This window comes from Diadema antillarum, unplaced genomic scaffold (genome assembly GCF_040938485.1).
Source record: "Diadema antillarum isolate AM-2024a unplaced genomic scaffold, OU_Dant_1.0 scf00000112, whole genome shotgun sequence".
NCBI classification, from domain to species: domain Eukaryota; kingdom Metazoa; phylum Echinodermata; class Echinoidea; order Diadematoida; family Diadematidae; genus Diadema; species Diadema antillarum.
Window position 1 is genome coordinate 476,902 of NW_027271001.1, and position 19,494 is coordinate 496,395.

Sequence of the window (19,494 nt, forward strand, 5' to 3'; positions counted from 1 at the left end):
ACCATGAGATGTCATTGACTTATCGGGAGAGTCGCTATGAACGATGATCGATGGAGTATTGCATTTGTTTTTTGGAACGCGAGTTTAAAACAAAAAACAAGCAATCTAACAAAGAATTTTATGACGAAACTCCTCTTCAAACGCATATTCAATGGATATTTATGAAGGTAGATAAACACTATTCCAATCAAAATGTGTCCATTGAAAGCACAATGAATGACGATCCTGGTCGACCAATCAGAGGACGACCCTTCTTAGCTCCGCCCAGCTTTGGAAACCGCGAATAGAAGACAGCACGAAAAATACAATCAAGTTATTCTCCATCTGCAATGACCTTGAGGGTCAGGCGGGTGCGAAGATATGTCTTTGGTAATGTCGGTAGTACGATTTCTATGCTTATCACAGAAAGACGAAGGTGCATGGAGCATACTGATTAATAAGAGACACGTTCACCTCAATGTTGACGTAGTTATCCACATCAAAAATAGTGGTCATAAGATATGTCGAGTATAATCTTTGAACGGTGACATCAGCTTTTGATTCTCTCTCGTGCGGGGAGAAGGGGCGTCTTTCACTCCGGAATGTTTTCATATATGTCTTCATCGTCCATGTTATTCAATGAAATATAATCCTGGGGAAGGAGAAAATAGAGAGACAAAATTAACATATTGCCCCTTCAGATTTGTATCAACTTTTGCACAATATACTATACCGTTCCCATAATGGTCTGGTCCTACATACAGGAAAACTGGTTGTGACCTCCAGCAACCGAAAATTTTGGCGACCTTCGACAAAATAATTATCAGCGACGACTCCTCCAAATTTTTGGTCGGCAGCGGGTTGCTGATTACCTGCTGCTTACTATTTGCAAGCCATTTAATGCTTTACGAAGGTATGCGAACAAGAACAGCGACGATGATGATGAATGAGAGACTTTTCACAGAAAGGTTTGCAACAGTTTTCAGCTAGTTGGCAAATGGTCAGCAACTTAATGCAGAACATCGGAAGTTTGCCGTCGATTGGTTGCTGATTTTCAGTTGGGGATCGGTGACAATTACTACACGGTTGTAAATGTGTCGGCACGTGGACGCAGACACTGTAGAAAAAGATTTCTTGTAGTTTTTTTTTTATGGGGTCTAGTTGGCATCAGTCTTCATTTGATTGGTTATTGGTTGGCAACTGGTTGCCAACCAAAAATCATCATGAAAAGGGCCAGAAATCACGACAGACCAGTCCCAGCATTGCCTACAGAGGTTTATAACAACCAGTCGGCAATTGGTTGCCGACGTTTTACTACCGATTGAAAATCACAGTTTTCTTTTGCAGACCAAAACCGGTGGCTGACAGTTAAAGGACAAGTCCACCTTGAGATTGAGAATTGAGGATTGAGAAAATGCAGCAATATTAGTAGAACACATCAGTGAAAGTTTGAGGAAAATTGGACAATCTGTTCAAAAGTTACGAATGTTTTAAAGGGAAGGTAAACCCCAAGAGCAATGTGGATTGAGTGAAAGCAGCAGCATTAGTAGAACACATCAGTGAAAGTTTGAGGAAAATCGGACAATCGATGCAAAAGTTATGAATTTTTAAAGTTTTGATGTTGGAACCGCTGGATGAGGAGACTACTAGAGGTTATGACGTATGAGTGGACAACAACACCAAGAAAATATAAAGAAAATTCTGCAAGAATCCATTTTTCATAAAAATTACAAATTCCATCAACTTGATATTGACATATGTTAAGGGTAGCAATTATTCCCCCTGCTTTCTGAAAGCGGTTGGTCCATTCCTCTCTCATAATTCTAGAAAAGTGAATTTTTGTTGAATTTCCTTTATATTTTCTTTGTATTGTTGTCCACTCATACGTCATATCCTCTAGTAGTCTCCTCATCCAGCGGTTCCAACACCAAAACTTTAAAAATTCATAACTTTTGCATCGATTGTCCGATTTTCCTCAAACTTTCACTGATGTGTTCTACTAATGTTGCTGCTTTCACTCAATCCACATTGTTCTTTGGGTTTACCTTCCCTTTAAGTATCTGCGAAGTCACTGCTGGAAGAGAAGACTACTACAGTGTATGATGTCACATGCGTACAACTACATAAGGAAAATAAGAAGAGAATTTCACAAAACTTTACTTTTTGAATAAAGCGCACAGTTCTTCGACTTGCTACTGACGTATGTTAAGGGTAATATTATTCCCCCTGCCTTCTGAAAGAGAGAAGTTGAGTGTTCTTTTGTTATGTGAGAAAAATGGAAATATATTGAATTTTCTTTATTCTTTCTTTATATCGTTGTACTCATGTGACATCACAAGCTATAGTAGTCTTTTCATCCAGCCGTGACTGGGCAGAAACTTCAAAAATTCATACCTTTTTAACGGATTGTCCGATTTTGCTCACACTCTCACTGATGTGTTCTACTAATATTGCTGCATTCACTCAACCCACGTGTCTATGAAGGTGAACTTAATTGTCCTTTAACAACCATTTGCCGCCTCCCCCCCCCCCCCCGAAAAAAAAAAAATTGTGACAACCAACTGCTGACCTGTGATTTTCGGAGGTCGTAGATTAGTTGGCGATGGGCCTTTGCTTATGATTGACCAGAGCCTTATCAAATGGCCAAGGGTTAGACAGTATCGCTAGATGATGCTTGAAAGCGGCCGAAATTTACATTACTTATCAGTAAACGTACTGTGATAAATACAGTTTTGTCATATCGTTCTTTTTTGTTGGTTGGATCTCCGGGATTTATGGAATACTCACACCGCTCACAATAATTCCTTACCTGTTTTTCAGTAACTTTCTACACAAGTGATTTCTGATGAACATGATATTTACGCGTATATGACACAACGGTCTCGCTTCGACTATATGTCAATTATGTTTGTTTTAATGTTCGTTTACAAAATGTTTATAATGCTTCTTTTTTTTTTTCTCCGCAAATAGGTCATATAGGTAACCATATTGAATATAACATTGACATATATTAAATGGGTTAGTCAAATACCGGTTAGTGATTGGCTAAACACGTGATGGAGGAACATTGTTTATGTTCGCCCATGGGAGAACATTTTTTGTAATGTTCTCCCATGGGCTAACATTTTTCACGTAACAAATGACAAGCGATACCAAACGAATGAACGATCATATTTTTCACGCAATCGATAGGATAAATTTGCCTATTCCATACAATGTGAAAAAGCAGATTTGATTAACAGATTAATTTAACAGATGATGACTTTTGTTGTCGGGAACATGTACCAAACGTTCCACCCTCAGGGTTTGAAACGCTATTTCGGGATGCTATAAGTCCCTCGACTTCGTCTCGGGACGTATAATATACCTCCGTCAATAGCATTTCAAATCCTTCGGGTGGAACATTCGGTATGTTCCCTCCCCCGCCAGTTATCATCTATACATTGTAGCTTGTATACTATCTGATCGGCGAAACGATTTCAATGGCGTTTTCTTGCGTAAGTCACTTGAATAAAAGCTTAAGTCGTTATATCTTATGAGATACTGTCGATTTTATAACAAAAGCAGTTTTCTAATAAAGTGAAGTAAACTTACATTGGCTGCTTCTAACGTTCGATCCATTCGGCTGAGAAGATCCTCAAATTGGCAACGATTTTTGACGCTGGCTTGCCAGCAGCTTGTCATGATTTTGTACCTGTAAAAAAACAAAACAAAATAAAAATATCACAGGAGTTAGTATGCATTGGAGATGACGTTGTATCCCAGTAGTTTAGAGATTTGATAACTCTTAGAGTAATTCAAGGACTATAATCATCATCATAGTTATTAAAAGTAGAACTATGCAAAACAATTGAGGCGGAACGGTTGGAGTTGGACGCTCGAGTCAATTTCGGAATAGTTAAAACTCAAAGGTACGGCAGAATAGGACTGTGGCGATGAAAGCTGGAGGGGGGGGGGGGGGTCTTACATGATAAATGTTGGCAGGTCTTTCCCCCAGATTTCAGTTGGACTGTGTTTCCTTTTTTCTCTTCTTTTCTTTTCTTTTCTTTTCTTTTCTTTTCTTTTCTTTTCTTTTCCTTTCTTTTCTTTTCTTTTCTTTTCTTTTCTTTACTTTAATTTTCTTTTCTTTCTTTTCTTTTTATGGACGAACAATCCTATCTTTGGTACCAGGGGCCAATGTGAAATATAAGAAGAAATGTTCTTCAATAAACCCTTTCCACGCTCTAATGATGGACTTTGTTGGACAGTGTTTACAAAGCTACGGAGTTTTCTGTGCTTTTCGAGACTCAAAGAGTTAGATGCTCACAGTTCCTGGCTGCAATGTCGAGGTCTTCTCATCCTGTAGCCACCGCAGACTCGCTCTTCCAACTCATCGTCGCTGAGGCCCGGATACGGTTGAGCACCTGAAAGAACATCGGTTATCCATTCCAACCGTAAGACACACGATATCATTCCACAGTCAAAGAAAGGAGAAAACTTTGAACAAATCTAATTTCATTTTTTTTTTGTTCAAATAATATACAATGTATAGACATTTTCAGGCTTTTCAATGGAGATGTCAAGCGTCTTTGTTGGCACGTCGTAAAATTTGACGTATCAGGTGGTTCGTCTTCGAGCTACTTGCTTCAAGTTGAAGTGGTACCAAAGTATATACACTGGTGCCTCGACTAACTAACTTTACAGCTAGTTTTATCATGACTATGATTATTCCCCGTCATTCCATCACCATTATTCCCTTTTTACTAAATTTTCTTGTGCTTCTTTTCATACAAATATTTTTTCTTCTGGTACTTACTAATGTTTCTACTTTAACTTCGTATTTCTCTTTTCTTTTTATGTTCAAATTCTTATTCTCTTTTTACTTGTTACCACCTCAGTAGTCATCATTATCATACATATCATATCATACAAGTAAGACAAGTGAGGCTAAATATTGTACTAACGTTACCTTCGTAACTTATATTGGATCAGGGAGGAATATTAAGAAAAAAAGATGATAGGTTAAGTCTTTGGGATATCACTGACAAGTATCCGGGTTCGAAACCCACCGAGTGTGATGAGCTCCCACAGCAGTACGCCGTAAGACCAGATATCACACTCCAGTGAACAGGCGCCACCCCGGAGAGCTTCGGGAGACATCCATCTCCGGAACTCCTATAAGCAACGTGACCGATCAGAGAAACACTCTTGAAATTATGACGTCATTGCAGGGCATGTTCATAGCTTTCCTCATTTTACTCCATTCCATTCATCTGTTTATAGATAGATTCATTTACTATGTATCTCTTCATTGCAATGCGCCATGTGGGGAAAAGATTCTGCTGCCACTATCTCTTCAGAACTATTTTTTTTTCTTTAAGCATCACCATATAGATTTAAATCTTGGTATGAGCGTTGGCGCATAATGCGAAAGTAATTATAAAAAGTAAGTATAAGTGAAACAGGCAAGTTCACACGGCGATCAATGAATTTCACTTAACAGATATTCACTTCAATAAATCCTTTAAAATGAATCTACCACATGACCCCCCCCCCCCCCCCCCCCTCCAACAGAACAAAAAGGGGAAGAGAAACAGAAAGAAGCAATCCCAGTGGTTTCGCCACCCTACCTTTTTCGGCGGCATGATGTTCGCTAACCCGTAGTCTGCCAGCTTGCAGCGTTTGTCGTCGGTCAACAGTACGTTGTTCGCCCTCAAATTCCCGTGGATAATCTGCCGTTGGCATGGTTACATCACAAGAAAGGGAAGGCGAAAATTGATTGATATTGAAGCAGCTGAATAATCTTATGACTTCGAGACCGCAGGATGACGTGATTCGTTTATTTTCTAACATTGTTTTAGAGTCGTCACCGCTCTAAACATTATTCAAATCAAAGATTGTGAGTTCGAAGCCTGCTCAGTTCGTGCACCACTGGTCAGACAGTCTATCACTGGACCCTTTTTTATCTATTCCTTTATTTCACCGATGGCGCGATCAGGAGAATTGCTGAAAATTCGGAACTTGTTTGCCCCGATGCTCATATATAGATACCTGGGCACAGTTCTCGGGATCGCGCCATCACTCGGCCTAATGCTTATAGTCGGCGAAAAGGAATCGATAAGAAGGGTCCAAGACCCTAGACTATTGGGCAGGATGACTACTCACATTCGGTGATGTAAAGTAGATAATAAACTGTGATAATGTACATCAGCTCTATCATCAATGGATCATGTGCTCCCGCCCTCATTCTAAAAAGCAAAATATCTTTGACTGTATTCCCTCCTTCGCTAACATTTTCATGGATTTTCTCAATTTCAGGGCTCATATTTCGCCTTGATTTGCTAGGGGTATACGTTCTGCTGATGTACTTTACACTCTATAGTTTGTGACTTTGGAACTTCGTGCTAGATTCAGAACTCTACCCTTAACTCTCCATGAGTTTGAGAGGGACGTCTTTCTATGTTGTCGTTTTTTATGAAGTTTCCCAAAGTGTTGAGGTCAATCGAAATGACGTAAAATTATACGTCAGAAAAAAAAAAATTGATTGTTTGACAGTATGTAAGTTCAAATATCTATCTATATTGCATGAAATTCAACCACTATAGCGGCTTACCCCTTGCGACTTCAGGAATTGCATCCCCTTCGCAATTTGCCAAGCGAACCTGAGCAAATCCGTCTCCTTCACCCGACGAACTATCGATCGCACATTGGCGTAGGTGCGATAGCTGGATCGGAATTTCCCGCTGTTCGTTTGGAGAAAGGTGAGAAGGGTTCCGTACGGAACGTACTCGTTGACTATCAGCGCTGCGCAAGAGACAAGAAGGTAATATGGCAAGATTAATACTTATTCCATGTTAAGTAATGCTGTTTGTTATGATGATACGTCGTTTCTTCCAGAACCTGTTTAGTTCTAAGCCGGACTTCAATGTCCTTCATGGACAAGAGAGTTATTGCTTGTTTTAAAATGAACCTTAAGATGAAATTTTTACATAGCTGTATTTTCGATATCACAGAATTAGATGTTTTCCGTCCTTGAAATATCCCTAATACACGTCCATGTGTAAATTTCAATTGTTGATTATAATTCTGATGTGTTGAATAGTTATCATAAATGATGAAAATCTGTTTAAGTCATAATTTCTTATATTTTTCCAAAAATTTCAATGTGTTGTATTTTTTTATACAACTATGATACAAGAAGAGCCGAAATATTGCACTTTCATAAGTAGATGAGTACAATACAGGTACATATGTTTGTTTTCATCACACACACACATACACACACACACACACACACACACACACACACACACACACCCACACGCACACACACACACACACACACGCACACACACGCACACACACACACACACACACACACACGCACACACACACACACACACACACACGCGTGCGCGCGCGCACACACACCCCAATACTGATAATGATCAGCAATTTCACACCTTATAATCATGTGTGTTTAAAATTTTCATTTCAGTTTGGGTAATGTGGCCTTCCAATTGCAGTTATCACTACTAAGGTTAGAAATTTTAATTAGATTAAATTCACTTACTCTGCTGTCGACAGTATCCTAAACACTTGACGACGTGTACATTGGAAGGCAGCTTCCAAAGGGTGGTGATAGTCTCCTTCAAGACGTCTGAATTTGTTTCGATACCTGCAGAATTTTAGTGCAGTTTGAAACATTGAATGGCGATGAAAGGAGCTATCATTAAAAGTAAACAGCAGGCATATGAAGAAAAAAAAAAGTGGTAATGATTTCCATTACATGTGTCTTGCAATGTTACGATCAATGATATAATGATAGCTCCGCGTGAGAGACAAATACAATTATGTATATGTAAATATGTATACAAACAATAGTAATAATAAGTGTGACGCAGTCCGAAAAGCGTCATCTAAGAAACTCTACAGTCGTCCTGTAAAGAAAAGAATATGTGTTAAAATATCATTTGTGATGGGTTGGTATAAACTGACCAAATCTGAAACACGAAATTCTCAGTACCTAGTAAACTAAATTTCTACTCCATTTGAAGATATAAGTCCTTGTACGACAGGTTACGATTGTATGTCGAATGTATGAGGATTTAGCGATAAAAGCCCTCAAAATCTTACATTAATAAAATCCAGATTTTCTTCTGTTCCTTCTTCATACCTGATATGTCCCTGATGGCGGCTAGTATTCTCATCTTCTCCTTGCCCGGAACTCCCCGGATCTCTCCCTTCCACACCTGCCCGAAGGCCACCTCTCCGAACGGGCTGATCCGGGAGTGGAATCGAATGTTTCTAGAGGGTACCTCGACGCCCTCCTGTTTGGCCGTGAGTTCCCGGTCAACTGTGTGTGCAGCTCTGTTGCCTGTGAGGTGAGGGAGTAAAAAAAATAGATGAAATCATGGAAATAGGGAGATACTAGAAGAACTACTATCTGAAAGACGATTCTCGCGATTCTACTACTCCAAAATCTTCGAGTGATCCCTGACGTCACTCCAAAATGAGTGAAAATGAGCATTTTCACTCAAAATTCACTCCAATTTCACTCGAAATTCACTCTTTTTTGTATTCACTCTTTTTAGAGTGAAAATTTTCATTAGATTTTTTTTAGAGAGTATCTACATTCTTTTTATATCTTCAAACAAGATAAAAAACAATGTTTTTTATGTTGGGTCTCTATTCTTGGGGGGGATGGCAAAATATGACATACTTACAATGTTAAAATGAATTAAAATTCTAATAGAATAAAGTGTAATAACATAATTGAATAGGATTAAGATAAAACGACCCATCATCAAAATTACAAAATGTTTCTGATGGGATTTATTCATAATATGGGTTAAATGAATGAGGAGAAGATGTTCCATCGGAAGCAGATTTTCAATGCTGCTAAGACACACGAAGGTTGTGGTTACAGACAATTTCAATTCCAATTTCAAAGTTTATTTCATTTTTCGACAAAACATAAACATTTCACTTCCTTTTGATAACAGAGAATACGGTAAACAGAGCATTGTAGAATGAAAAAGACTATACAATAATTGAGGACCTTATAGTAATTATACGTTGCGATAAAAACAGAAGTGGTCGAAATAAAGTATAACATTGAACAAAGTGCGAAAAATTGAGGGACCAACTAAACAGGCAGAGTTTTTAGACCCTCTTATAGAGAATATCAATGGAAAAATAAATTGAAGCACCGTAAAGAAAAAAAGGAGACATCTTTCGCCATCAAAGAGAGGCTTATGTGTCAAAAGAGCATTTTTCATTCGCACGTCATAACGATGCATCAGACACTTTTTGACCACAACCGCAGAATGCAAACGTTCGACATTGCATAAAGTGAGGAGGGGAGACATCCGTTTGCTCCTTATATCCCACATGATGAAGTCAGTACATTTGTATCCGAACTTTGCCCAATGCAGGCTTAGAGCTTGTGGCATTTCTTCTCTTTCTCATTATCTTCACATTCTTGCTTTCCTTCTGAATCTACTGCTGACGCTTCACTTTTCATTCCAGTCCATGTTTCTCTTCATCTTCGTCCTCTTCTTTTTCTTTGGACTCGAAAACTTCATTGTTTTAGCAAGAGATTATCTAGTATGAAGAATGAACACTGTATAGAGGTAATCGCGGTTTCCTTGTTTCACCTGCATTCCCGTTAACGGTCACCACTTCGTAAATGGAGAGCGCCCCCTCAGTGTGAGTCAGCGGTGTCATGACAGGTTCGTCCCTCGCTCTTGAAGAAAATTAAAGGAGACCTCCGGATGATTTTCAGATTTTTACATTTGAACAACTGTAAATAGGTTATACTGGGTACAGATTTTCAGAATTTATAATGATTGGGATGAAGGATAAGAATGTTTTTGAAATCTATAACAAATTGCAATGAACAAGGATGATGACATGGCAGCCTCTGCATACACTGCCACATGAGTTCGGGCTCAAGGAAGCAGAACAAAAGAAGGCATGCATAGATTATACACAGGTGAACTTGCAAGCAACCGGTATTACACTGACTATATTTCTGAAATATGTGAGTCTCCTATAATGTTATGTCATCAACACTGTTCAGTGTAATTTGTTTAAGATTTTTTCAAAGTATTGTTTCTCTGCTCAAGAACCTCAATAAATTCCACACATCTATACATGGAACTGTCGATTTATGTATCACAATAATGTGAAATTATGAAAATCGTCTGGAACGCCCCAGACAGAAAGAAAAAAGAACAATTAAGGAATAAAGATAACGTGGTGATAATGTTTATAAAAGTGATGGTAAATATGAAGATGATTGTACAGTGACGATACGATACAATAACAATAACAATATCAACGATGATTATGATAGATAATAATAACGATGATACAAAAATATTCCAAAACTTAGGGTAGATAACCGTAGCTAACTCAAGTTAAATACTTGATGAACAGGTAAGAGAAGTAAAACTGGGAGTCTGGAAGATTACACAGAAAAAAAAAATGGAATCAGTCATGCGTGCAATACATTCGCCAAACTCAATGGCCCGAATTCACGAAGGTGGTACAATTGAAACTATGGTCTAAACCATGGAAAAAAAACATGGAGCGCTAAGTGTCGCATGGAATATTTCGCTACGGAATCAGCCATTTCGTCGATGAATTGATCATTTTTGTAACGAAATGACAGCATTTTGTAACGAAATAAAAATTTCGTTAACGAAATGGTCATTTTGTGGACGAAATTACTGGTTTCGTAACGAAATATTACGTGCGACACTTGGCGCCCCATGGTCTTTGTCCATGGGTCAAACCATGGTTTCATTTGTACCACATTCGTGAATTCGGGCCATATAAGGCGTAAATATAAGATAATTACGAATGTGAGAAAAGTGACAATGTAGAAACACAAACATGACATCTCACATTAAACGTTAAAGGTCGTGTTTACCTTTAGGGGCAGTGATTTAAAAAAAAATCAAGATATCACATTGATGCATATGTGTAGGTTTGTTGTATCACAAAACATCCTACCATATAAAAATTTTCGTAATAAAGCCTAAAATTTAAGGAGATATCAGTATTTTCTAGTCTGGAAACATTTTCATTGTAAATATTGTTAACATTTTGTGTATTGAACAGTACTTAGCATTGGTTATACGGATTCAAATTCTTACAGTGGTTGTTTCTATCCCTGACTCACATTTCAGAACTCTTTTAAAGCACTAATGCTGGGTTTTTGTTTAATCTGCAAAGGGTAAATTATGCCTTTAATTCAGGATGATTTTCAGATTTTTGCGTTTGAACATTTCTATTCTGGTTACACTGGGCGCAGAGTTAAAGAATATACAGTGATTCGGGACAAGGACTAAGATTTTTTTTTTCAAAGATTCATAACAAATCACAGGGAACAAGGATGATAATCGACATAGCATGCTTCACAAAAAATGCAGGAATAAGTACTCAAGGAAGCAGAACAAAAGCAGAAACTATGCATATGAAAAAAACCTCAGGATTTTTTTTTTTTAGCCCCGTGTCACCGTGTCACCGTGATACTATTATGTATAAACTCTACACAGGTGAAGTGGTATGGTAATAGAATTACATTGGTACATAACTGGAATATGTGAGCCCCCTATGTTATAATCCTTGTTTACTGTAATTTGTTCTCAGTTGATTTTTCAGACCAATGATTTATCTGCCCAAGGACCACAAAAAAAATTCCACAAATCTATACATGGCACTATCGATTTGGGTACTACATGATATGAAATTATGAAAATCTTCTTGAATTCACCTTTGATGGTTAATCATTTGGCCATTAATAGATCAATAAAAGTGTAACCACACGAATTTAAACGTGGTGACAGTTTGAAGAAAACATAAACAACAACGCCGTACGCTTGTTGTGCGCACCGTATAGATTTAATGGGCAGACATAAGTTTGGGTTCGTCTTGTACGACTACTGCCTCTAAATTGGATTTCTCCTATACGACCATCATCAAACAAAACTAAAACAATAACTTGTAATGAGTGTTTAATTTTATGGGAAGAAAATCTTCTCAACGAAAGGGCACTTGTGCCATCATAGCTGTCGTAAACAAGGTTGTGTTTTGAAATACTTACATCCTGCTTCCCGACTCAATGCTTCCTGTTGAAAGAAAAGAGAAAAGAGTTCACCCATGATTATGCATGTAATGTATGAATAAGAACAACGAAATATGAACACATTATTTCGAGTAGCTCTAGGTCTATTTCGGAAATAACTCACAGGGGGACACTGACATTGGAATCCTGTACAGTTTAAAGTTGAGGTTTTTTTTTTCGTTTTTTTTTTCAGGCTGGAACTCGACCTGTGCATGGAAGTTTGCGATCATATCCGCTCATATAAAGATGATGATTTTTTTTCTTTCTTCTTATTGTATATATTTTGATTTGTTGTTTAATTAAAGAAACTGTATTACTTTAACTTATACTGGACCCTCCTGTAAAACAGCGGGACCATAATGGTCCTCTTCGCTGAGTGAGGCTATCCAGCCGTATTATGTATGAGTTTTTGTATCACATGATTTGTAATGTTGATTTTTATATTTACGGAAATAAATTACCATACCATACCATGATATAAAAAACGCTGGCACTACCGGGTATTAAAATACGAAATTCTATATTATACTGCCAACAGGAAAACACATTCAAATGACATCAGTGTGTATGGATGGCAGCACTGACTAATCCTTGTGAATTGTATATTTTTTTGTCCCTGTGATATAATTCCGTTTCCGCCTTTTCTTCTAAAAAAAACACACACGAAAAAACAAAACAAAAATCACGAAAAACAAACAAACACATCATCAACAACAACAACTCCTTAATCGTCTTACTCATCTCTATTCACAAAGTCTGATAGCCTTCGTTTGTCTGGTTGATCTTTGTGACGTCATACCATTGACTTACGTCACAGTATTTAACGGTGCTTAATTCCCCAGAATGCTTCGATTGTTGTCTGCCTTTAAAGAGATTTTCCAAACCGTGAAAGGTGAAGGTACGAGGGTTGGGTTGGGATGGGATGGGGAAAAACAAGGAAAAGGGGAGGGACCTATTTGATACAGCGATATTTAGCTAAATGTTTAACCTCAAATGGATGAATATGGAGAAATAAAAAGAACAGAATTGCAGAAGTTCATCAACATAGGAACATGATCAGAAAACAAGAAAGTAATATGCCTGTTGGTGATTTGATGATGTCCTATAAACTCACCATCCTTTCCGTTGGTTTGTGCGGAAAGATATCATGATAAGAGTCATGTTTCAGTTTCAGTAAGTTTTATTTCTCCACTTGTATATATATATATATATATATATATATATATATATATATATATATAAGTACGACAATATCAAGCATTATTATTCACAAGTCATGAAAACATAAACAAGAGTTCACAATTCAAAAATAATATGTAATCATGTGAAGTAACATCATGGCAAATCTTTAATGTTCTTGCTCGAAACTTTGGCAAATGCAGTTATTCTCCCTAAACATGCTAAAAGTCATTATTGCCAGAATATTACTACACACTAATTCCATACAAACGATGCAAGCTTTTCTATCTGATTTTAACTGTCAGTAGATAGGAGCAATGTTATTGAGTGAATTAGAATTGTTTATAGGTTTGTGGAAGACTTATAACAATCAGCATGCCATCTAATTTGCATGTGTGGTTGCATAATTGCAATGTCACTCAGTCCCGGAAACCAAAGTAAACTGTAATATTTCATTGGTTTCCTATTGTACAGGCTGGCTTGATATGTGATGGAACCACACCCATTCTCATGCTCTTTCATTTTCATTCTGTTTATCGAAGCAAACTTGAATTTGTTTCGGAAATGCATCTTTATAAGCAAAAGGAAACTGTCCCCTCGCAGCGTACATTGCATGTCAATCTGACATCAATATGTTGTGATCTGTTTTTGTTTTTATTTTTTTTTTCATCGCCCGCACTTTAAAGCAAAGAATCAGAGGAATAGAGAACATATACAAAAATAGATATGCGACGTATATATGCGTTTGCTTGTGATGATTGTCTCCTGTATTTCTGTTATATTATTTAGAGTTGCTTAGTTTGTTTTTTGAACAGCAGGTACATGAGGTGATTCTTATAAGTTTTCATGTGCATGAAATAACACCGACTCGTCTTCATTTTGAGCTATCATGGAATAATATCGTATAATGGATTAAGCACCTGTTTCAACTGTTAGATTCAAATAATATTGTGCTCAATGGTTTGTTCAATTGACTTTGTGCTAAAGCTATGTATGAAAATGAAATGCAGAAGTAAAATCAATCATTCAATCGATCATTGAATACCTCCATAATAGAATCAACTCTTGACAAGCTTAACATGCACAATTCTTAATTGGTAAACTCAAGAACTGAATCAATATTGCATAATTGGGTCTCTTTCACATTCCAAATTCGTACATGTTTGTCTCTAATGGACGAGCGTCACACCGATAATGTTTAATGGGGGAAGTCCAGACGATTTTCGTAATTTCACGTCATACAGTACATATACATTTATAACTGACAGCTCCACATTTAGACTTGTAGAATTACATTGTGGTCGTTGAGCAGAGAAACGAGTACTCTGGAAAAAAAAAATACACTGAACAAGGATGATGACATACAGCTTCACCAAAAGAATGCTCGGGTGGGGATTAGCCGTATAAGAACGTAAGAATGCATGAGTAGGAGGTCACCATGTGTGGAGTTTAAGCACGCTTTCTTCTTTTATTATGCTTCATGAGCCCCCACTCATGCATTCTTATATGTAGCTGCTCTGTCATCATCCTCGTTCATTATGATTTCTTATGAATTTTGAAAATATATTTATTCCTTCTCCCAATCACTTCAAATTCTGAAACTCTACCCAGAATACTCAATTTATAGTTGTTAAAAAATGTAAAAGTCTAAATATCATCCAAAGTTCTCCTTTAAGCGATTCATGATTAAATGACGCTAGCTGGACATTGTGAGTATTACCTGACGGTAGCGGAGGTTCATTTGAATTCCATCATTAGTGAGATGACCAGCCAATATATTTTTGCTGTTGTTTTATCAGTTTGTCAGGACAAAATGATGTGAAACAAACAGGAAATGTGAAAACATTACTCGTGTGGTTCCCCGTCCGAGCTCTCGGAAGCGAAAGTGAACGTTATTGACTGTTCTTATCGCACACTACACGTTACTATAATAACACCACTACCCAATTTCCACAGCGAAATCACACGCCAAGCGATGTTGCTATTATAGTGTACATGTTGAGCTTTCTTGTCGAAAAACGAATGCCAGGGGCGGATCCTACAGTTTTTTGCTCTTTAAAGGGGAGGGAGGGGAGGGGGAGGGGGGTGGTGACCCAATGATGATGGGTTATGATAAGAAAAACATAGAACAAAAAAGTCTTAACATTTTGTTTGTTTGTTTGTTTTTGTTTTGTTTTGTTTTGTTTTTGCCGTTGAGCTAAGCCTAAAGCAGAGTATGCTGGGAATATACTATGGAGTCATGATGGCGTTTTGTTTTGTTTTTATGCACGTCCAATTTTCACTTGGCAGCCAAGGGGGGGGGGGGGTAAACCCTCCTTTACCCCCCCCCCCCCCCTATAGATCTGCCACTGAATGCTCTGAATGCTCATCATACATCAAGGTAACATCAGGCATGAAAGTTGAGAACTGATTTATCATTCTGACTTTTATCTGCCGGTTGCGGTTTCGTCTCTTCAAAGAGCAATTTGATCATGCTAATTAAAAGGATAGAGGGAAATTAAACAAACAATCATGAGAGGTATATAGGGCTATACAGTTTCACATTTCTTTTTTACGACACAGTGATACTAGTATACTATAGGCACTGCGCAGGATTAGATGTCTTGATTCAGGTGGTGTGGGACCAGTCATAAGTCTCCTCCTCCTAAATTAAAGTCATAAGGAAATTTGTGAAGAAATGTCATTTTTTGACATGGAATCAAAAGGAAAAAAAAGTTGTATCGTGCGTTTGCGCACGCGCGGGCGTTTGTGTGTGTGTGTGTGTGTGTGTGTGTGTGTGTAGAAGATAGTGTGTAAGGATGTGTGTGTTTGTGTATGTAGCGATTTCTAGTATACCAAGCACGGGGAGGGTTCTTGCCGTTGATAGACCCAAACCGTGACTTGAAGTACAACTGTGTCCACTATCCAATGGAGAAGATTTTAAGAGTTGAAAACATCATCACCTAAAACCGAAGGGTCACAGCTACCCGTGGTTACGATCAAAAATATCATTATTCATTGGAACTCAAGAATTACCATCATTTTCTCAGTTTATGGCCAGACTTTTCAATTGTATTAATTTTCATAAAATTGTGTTCATGTTATTGAGCAATTTGAAAAAAAAAATAAAAATCATGAAATATGATACGAAATAATATTGTTTTATTTAATTACATAACATGGGAAAATAATGCACACTTTGCAGTAGAAGCCTAGAATATACAGAGATATGGGAAAAGAATGATCTACTAGAAAGCAAAGCTTGTAAAACGTAGATCACTCGCAATAACAACAATATACAAATAACGTATAAATATTGCAAAAACAAAATACATATGTTCCGTTCAAGCATTTGATTTTGATATAATAAGATACTGATGATATCACATATAATAATCTGACACTTCAACCATTGTGTACATGTGACTTTCCTCCTAAGCACGGTGCGACGCTGCCCATTAAAATCTTCACGCACATTTCATTTCATTTAAAGTTTTGTCTTCGCTCTGCTTCGGGAAAGCTCACTGGCAAGAAAATAAAAACTACTGAGGACATCAACGAAAGGCGATATATTTCTTTGCCGGTAAAGAGAGCATGAGATTGCGGAATCAAAAATGGCGGACAGCTCGTGATCTTTGTTTTGATTTCGATTGTTTTGTATTTGTTTATTTGGTTTTTTTAGGGGAATTTTCTCCCACTTAAACACATGTACACCCGGAGCGAATACATAAAGATTGTAAGAACCGATCAAAAATGAACGCTTGATAAAATTCGCGGACAATTTTTTCCCAAGAGATTTTAAATGTTTTTGTGAACTGCCTTTATGATAATCCTTTTATACTACTCTACCAAAATCGCGAACTGTAGAAACCTTCAGTTTGTCGGAAAACACACAAGCAAGCATTTCTTACTTTTGCTTAATCAATAAGTGTTTCTTGTTATGGGAACAGAAATGTAGAAGTGCATAGTGAAAGGGAATAATATTTGTCATGTTTGGGGATATTAACATATCCTGCTTTTTTTTTCTTAGCCAATACTCCCTTTGATATTGTGCCATTTGCAATACCAATACTAAAGGGAATGATTACGCTTTTCTTGTTATGATATGAGTCACGTTTTAATCGACATTTGTGAGGTTTCCTCCTTTGTTTTCATAGCTCTTTCAGGTAAGGATAACTTTAAAGATCGTTTATGTCATTTTATAGTTTGTGCGTTGACTTTATTGTGTGTGTGTGTGTGTGTGTGTGTGTGTCTATACAGTTTCACGTAGATGTCAAGCTATACTATACGCAGCAAGATCCCTCAATAATCATCTGTTTATATTGACATTGACTGGCGGTGGTAAAAATGCATGATTGCGAAAAAAAAAGAACTTCACCAAGAGAATATTTTAATGCGGAGTAAAAGGTTTCATATAACTATTATCAGATAGAGATACTGCTATGCATCCACTAATAAGTTAGTAAACATACCTACGATGCATATGCTTTAATTTCTTCCTTAGGTCTTAAAGAAAAAACAATTTTATAATGAAGTCAATTAACTGATATCATTTACCAAGTACAGGAATTAAGGGACATGGGGTTTTTCTTTGTCTCAATCACGGGGGGGGGGGGGGGGGGGGGGGGATGGGCTGTCTGAGGGCTGTACGTAGTGGGATTACCTAAGTCCTCATCAATTTGAGATTGAACCATTCATGATACCTCATACCACCTCTCATGTAGAATGGCTTTAATCTATATCTAAATGTTTATATGTGAATAAAATCTCTTTATGAAAAAAGAAAGAGCTTTAACTACGAAGTTTACGTATTTCATATCATCGTATCATATCTACTTTGGTTTCAGTTCTCGATGATGCAAAGTGAGAGCATTACTGTGCATTAAAAAAAATGGCTTCTATAACAAATTCACATTGCATTTGCATTCACATGGATATCATACTGTATGTGATTATCTAAACAATTTAAAGTGCAACTTCACACATCATGTTCAAGTTGTCCTTAGAAAAACAATGAAGCATTATTAAGCGAGCAGTGTTGGTGGCGATTGCCTAACAGTCGAATATTAAGTGCAAAAGTTATCCAATTTCAAAATTTCGTATGTTTTGTGGAAGAAGTGATATCATAGCAACAATATGTGATGATGTCACGGTATCATATTTTTTCACTTATCTATAGGCACAAATGTCCTGTTTCGAAATGTAATGAAAGGGAACAGAAAACTGGTATTCTTTTATTGGCATATTGCATGTGTGGACATGCTGTAATAACCAAGCAATAATGCTTTTAACAAGGGGAAAGTGATAACAGTTGTTGAGTCATCGACCAAATTCTTTTTTAACTTTCCCACAAACCAATGGAATATTTTCCGAGTTTATATTTCTGACATCATTATTTTCAGCTTAAAAGCGTTTGGTGCTGGTTGCGTCTAATATTATTACTCTGCGGTGAAAACACGTGAAACTTTTAGATTCTGTGACTTTCTAAAATTAAATCAGAGACTGGTGAAACTTCTACCGTTCTACCTGTCCGATTTTATTTCATTTGTTGAATCAACAAGAATATGTGGTGTGGAATTTTCATTCAACTGTATAAAGATACCAGGTTGGAATCGTTTTGAATCATGAAGTAAATTGAAACATTAATCAAAAATAATTTGTAAAGAAGTACAAGCCATATGCTCTTCCAGAGGCCGCCATCAAAATCAAGCTTTAGCTTAAAGACAGCCAATCCTTTTTGCATACAAATTTTTGAAAAATTGGTGAGAACACTTAGGTATTGAAGAAAACACTATTTGGAAACCTCCTGCAAATTTTGAACTCAAGAGGGTCCTTATTTGTTTAGTTAAATTGACCGTTAAGATTTGAATAATTTTTTCGTACTACAAAAAAATTAAAAATCTAAACTACTACGCAGTAGTCTATAGTTTTATAGACCTGTGTGATGCTCTTAGTGGTGTGTTGTTATTTGCCATTGATAACAAAGTAAGAGAAGCTAGTGAATTCTTCTTTTCTGACAGCTTTAACATGCATATCTGTTGTTCGAAGTAAAAGTATCATATTACAACCACAGGAGGATTAATGTATGCAGCTGTGCCTAGTACACAGAATACGTTACGGTAAGCGTTTGGCGCATTATTTGAATTTTAACGGCTAACAACCTTCAAATATCACAGAAATGTTATAGATTTATAATGGTCTTGTCATTCTGGTGGAATATATCATGTTCTGTGCTATTTGGG

The 19,494-nt window shown here is 37.1% G+C and overlaps 1 protein-coding gene across 1 annotated transcript in view; it reads right to left on the reverse strand.

The window, feature by feature from the left end:
• Nucleotides 1-571: 571 nt before the first annotated feature.
• The window catches only part of LOC139719548 (uncharacterized), a 30,957-nt gene continuing 12,034 nt past the window's right edge, over nt 572-19,494 (reverse strand). Inside the window, exons 6-15 of the mRNA XM_071630960.1 lie at nt 12,074-12,098; nt 9,618-9,706; nt 8,135-8,335; nt 7,532-7,636; nt 6,572-6,762; nt 5,589-5,690; nt 5,028-5,133; nt 4,286-4,382; nt 3,574-3,673; nt 572-631 (exon numbers count right to left, since the gene is read on the reverse strand). Of these exons, the coding sequence (XP_071487061.1) occupies nt 572-631; nt 3,574-3,673; nt 4,286-4,382; nt 5,028-5,133; nt 5,589-5,690; nt 6,572-6,762; nt 7,532-7,636; nt 8,135-8,335; nt 9,618-9,706; nt 12,074-12,098 (1,076 nt within the window). The remainder of the gene's footprint in view (nt 632-3,573; nt 3,674-4,285; nt 4,383-5,027; nt 5,134-5,588; nt 5,691-6,571; nt 6,763-7,531; nt 7,637-8,134; nt 8,336-9,617; nt 9,707-12,073; nt 12,099-19,494) is intronic.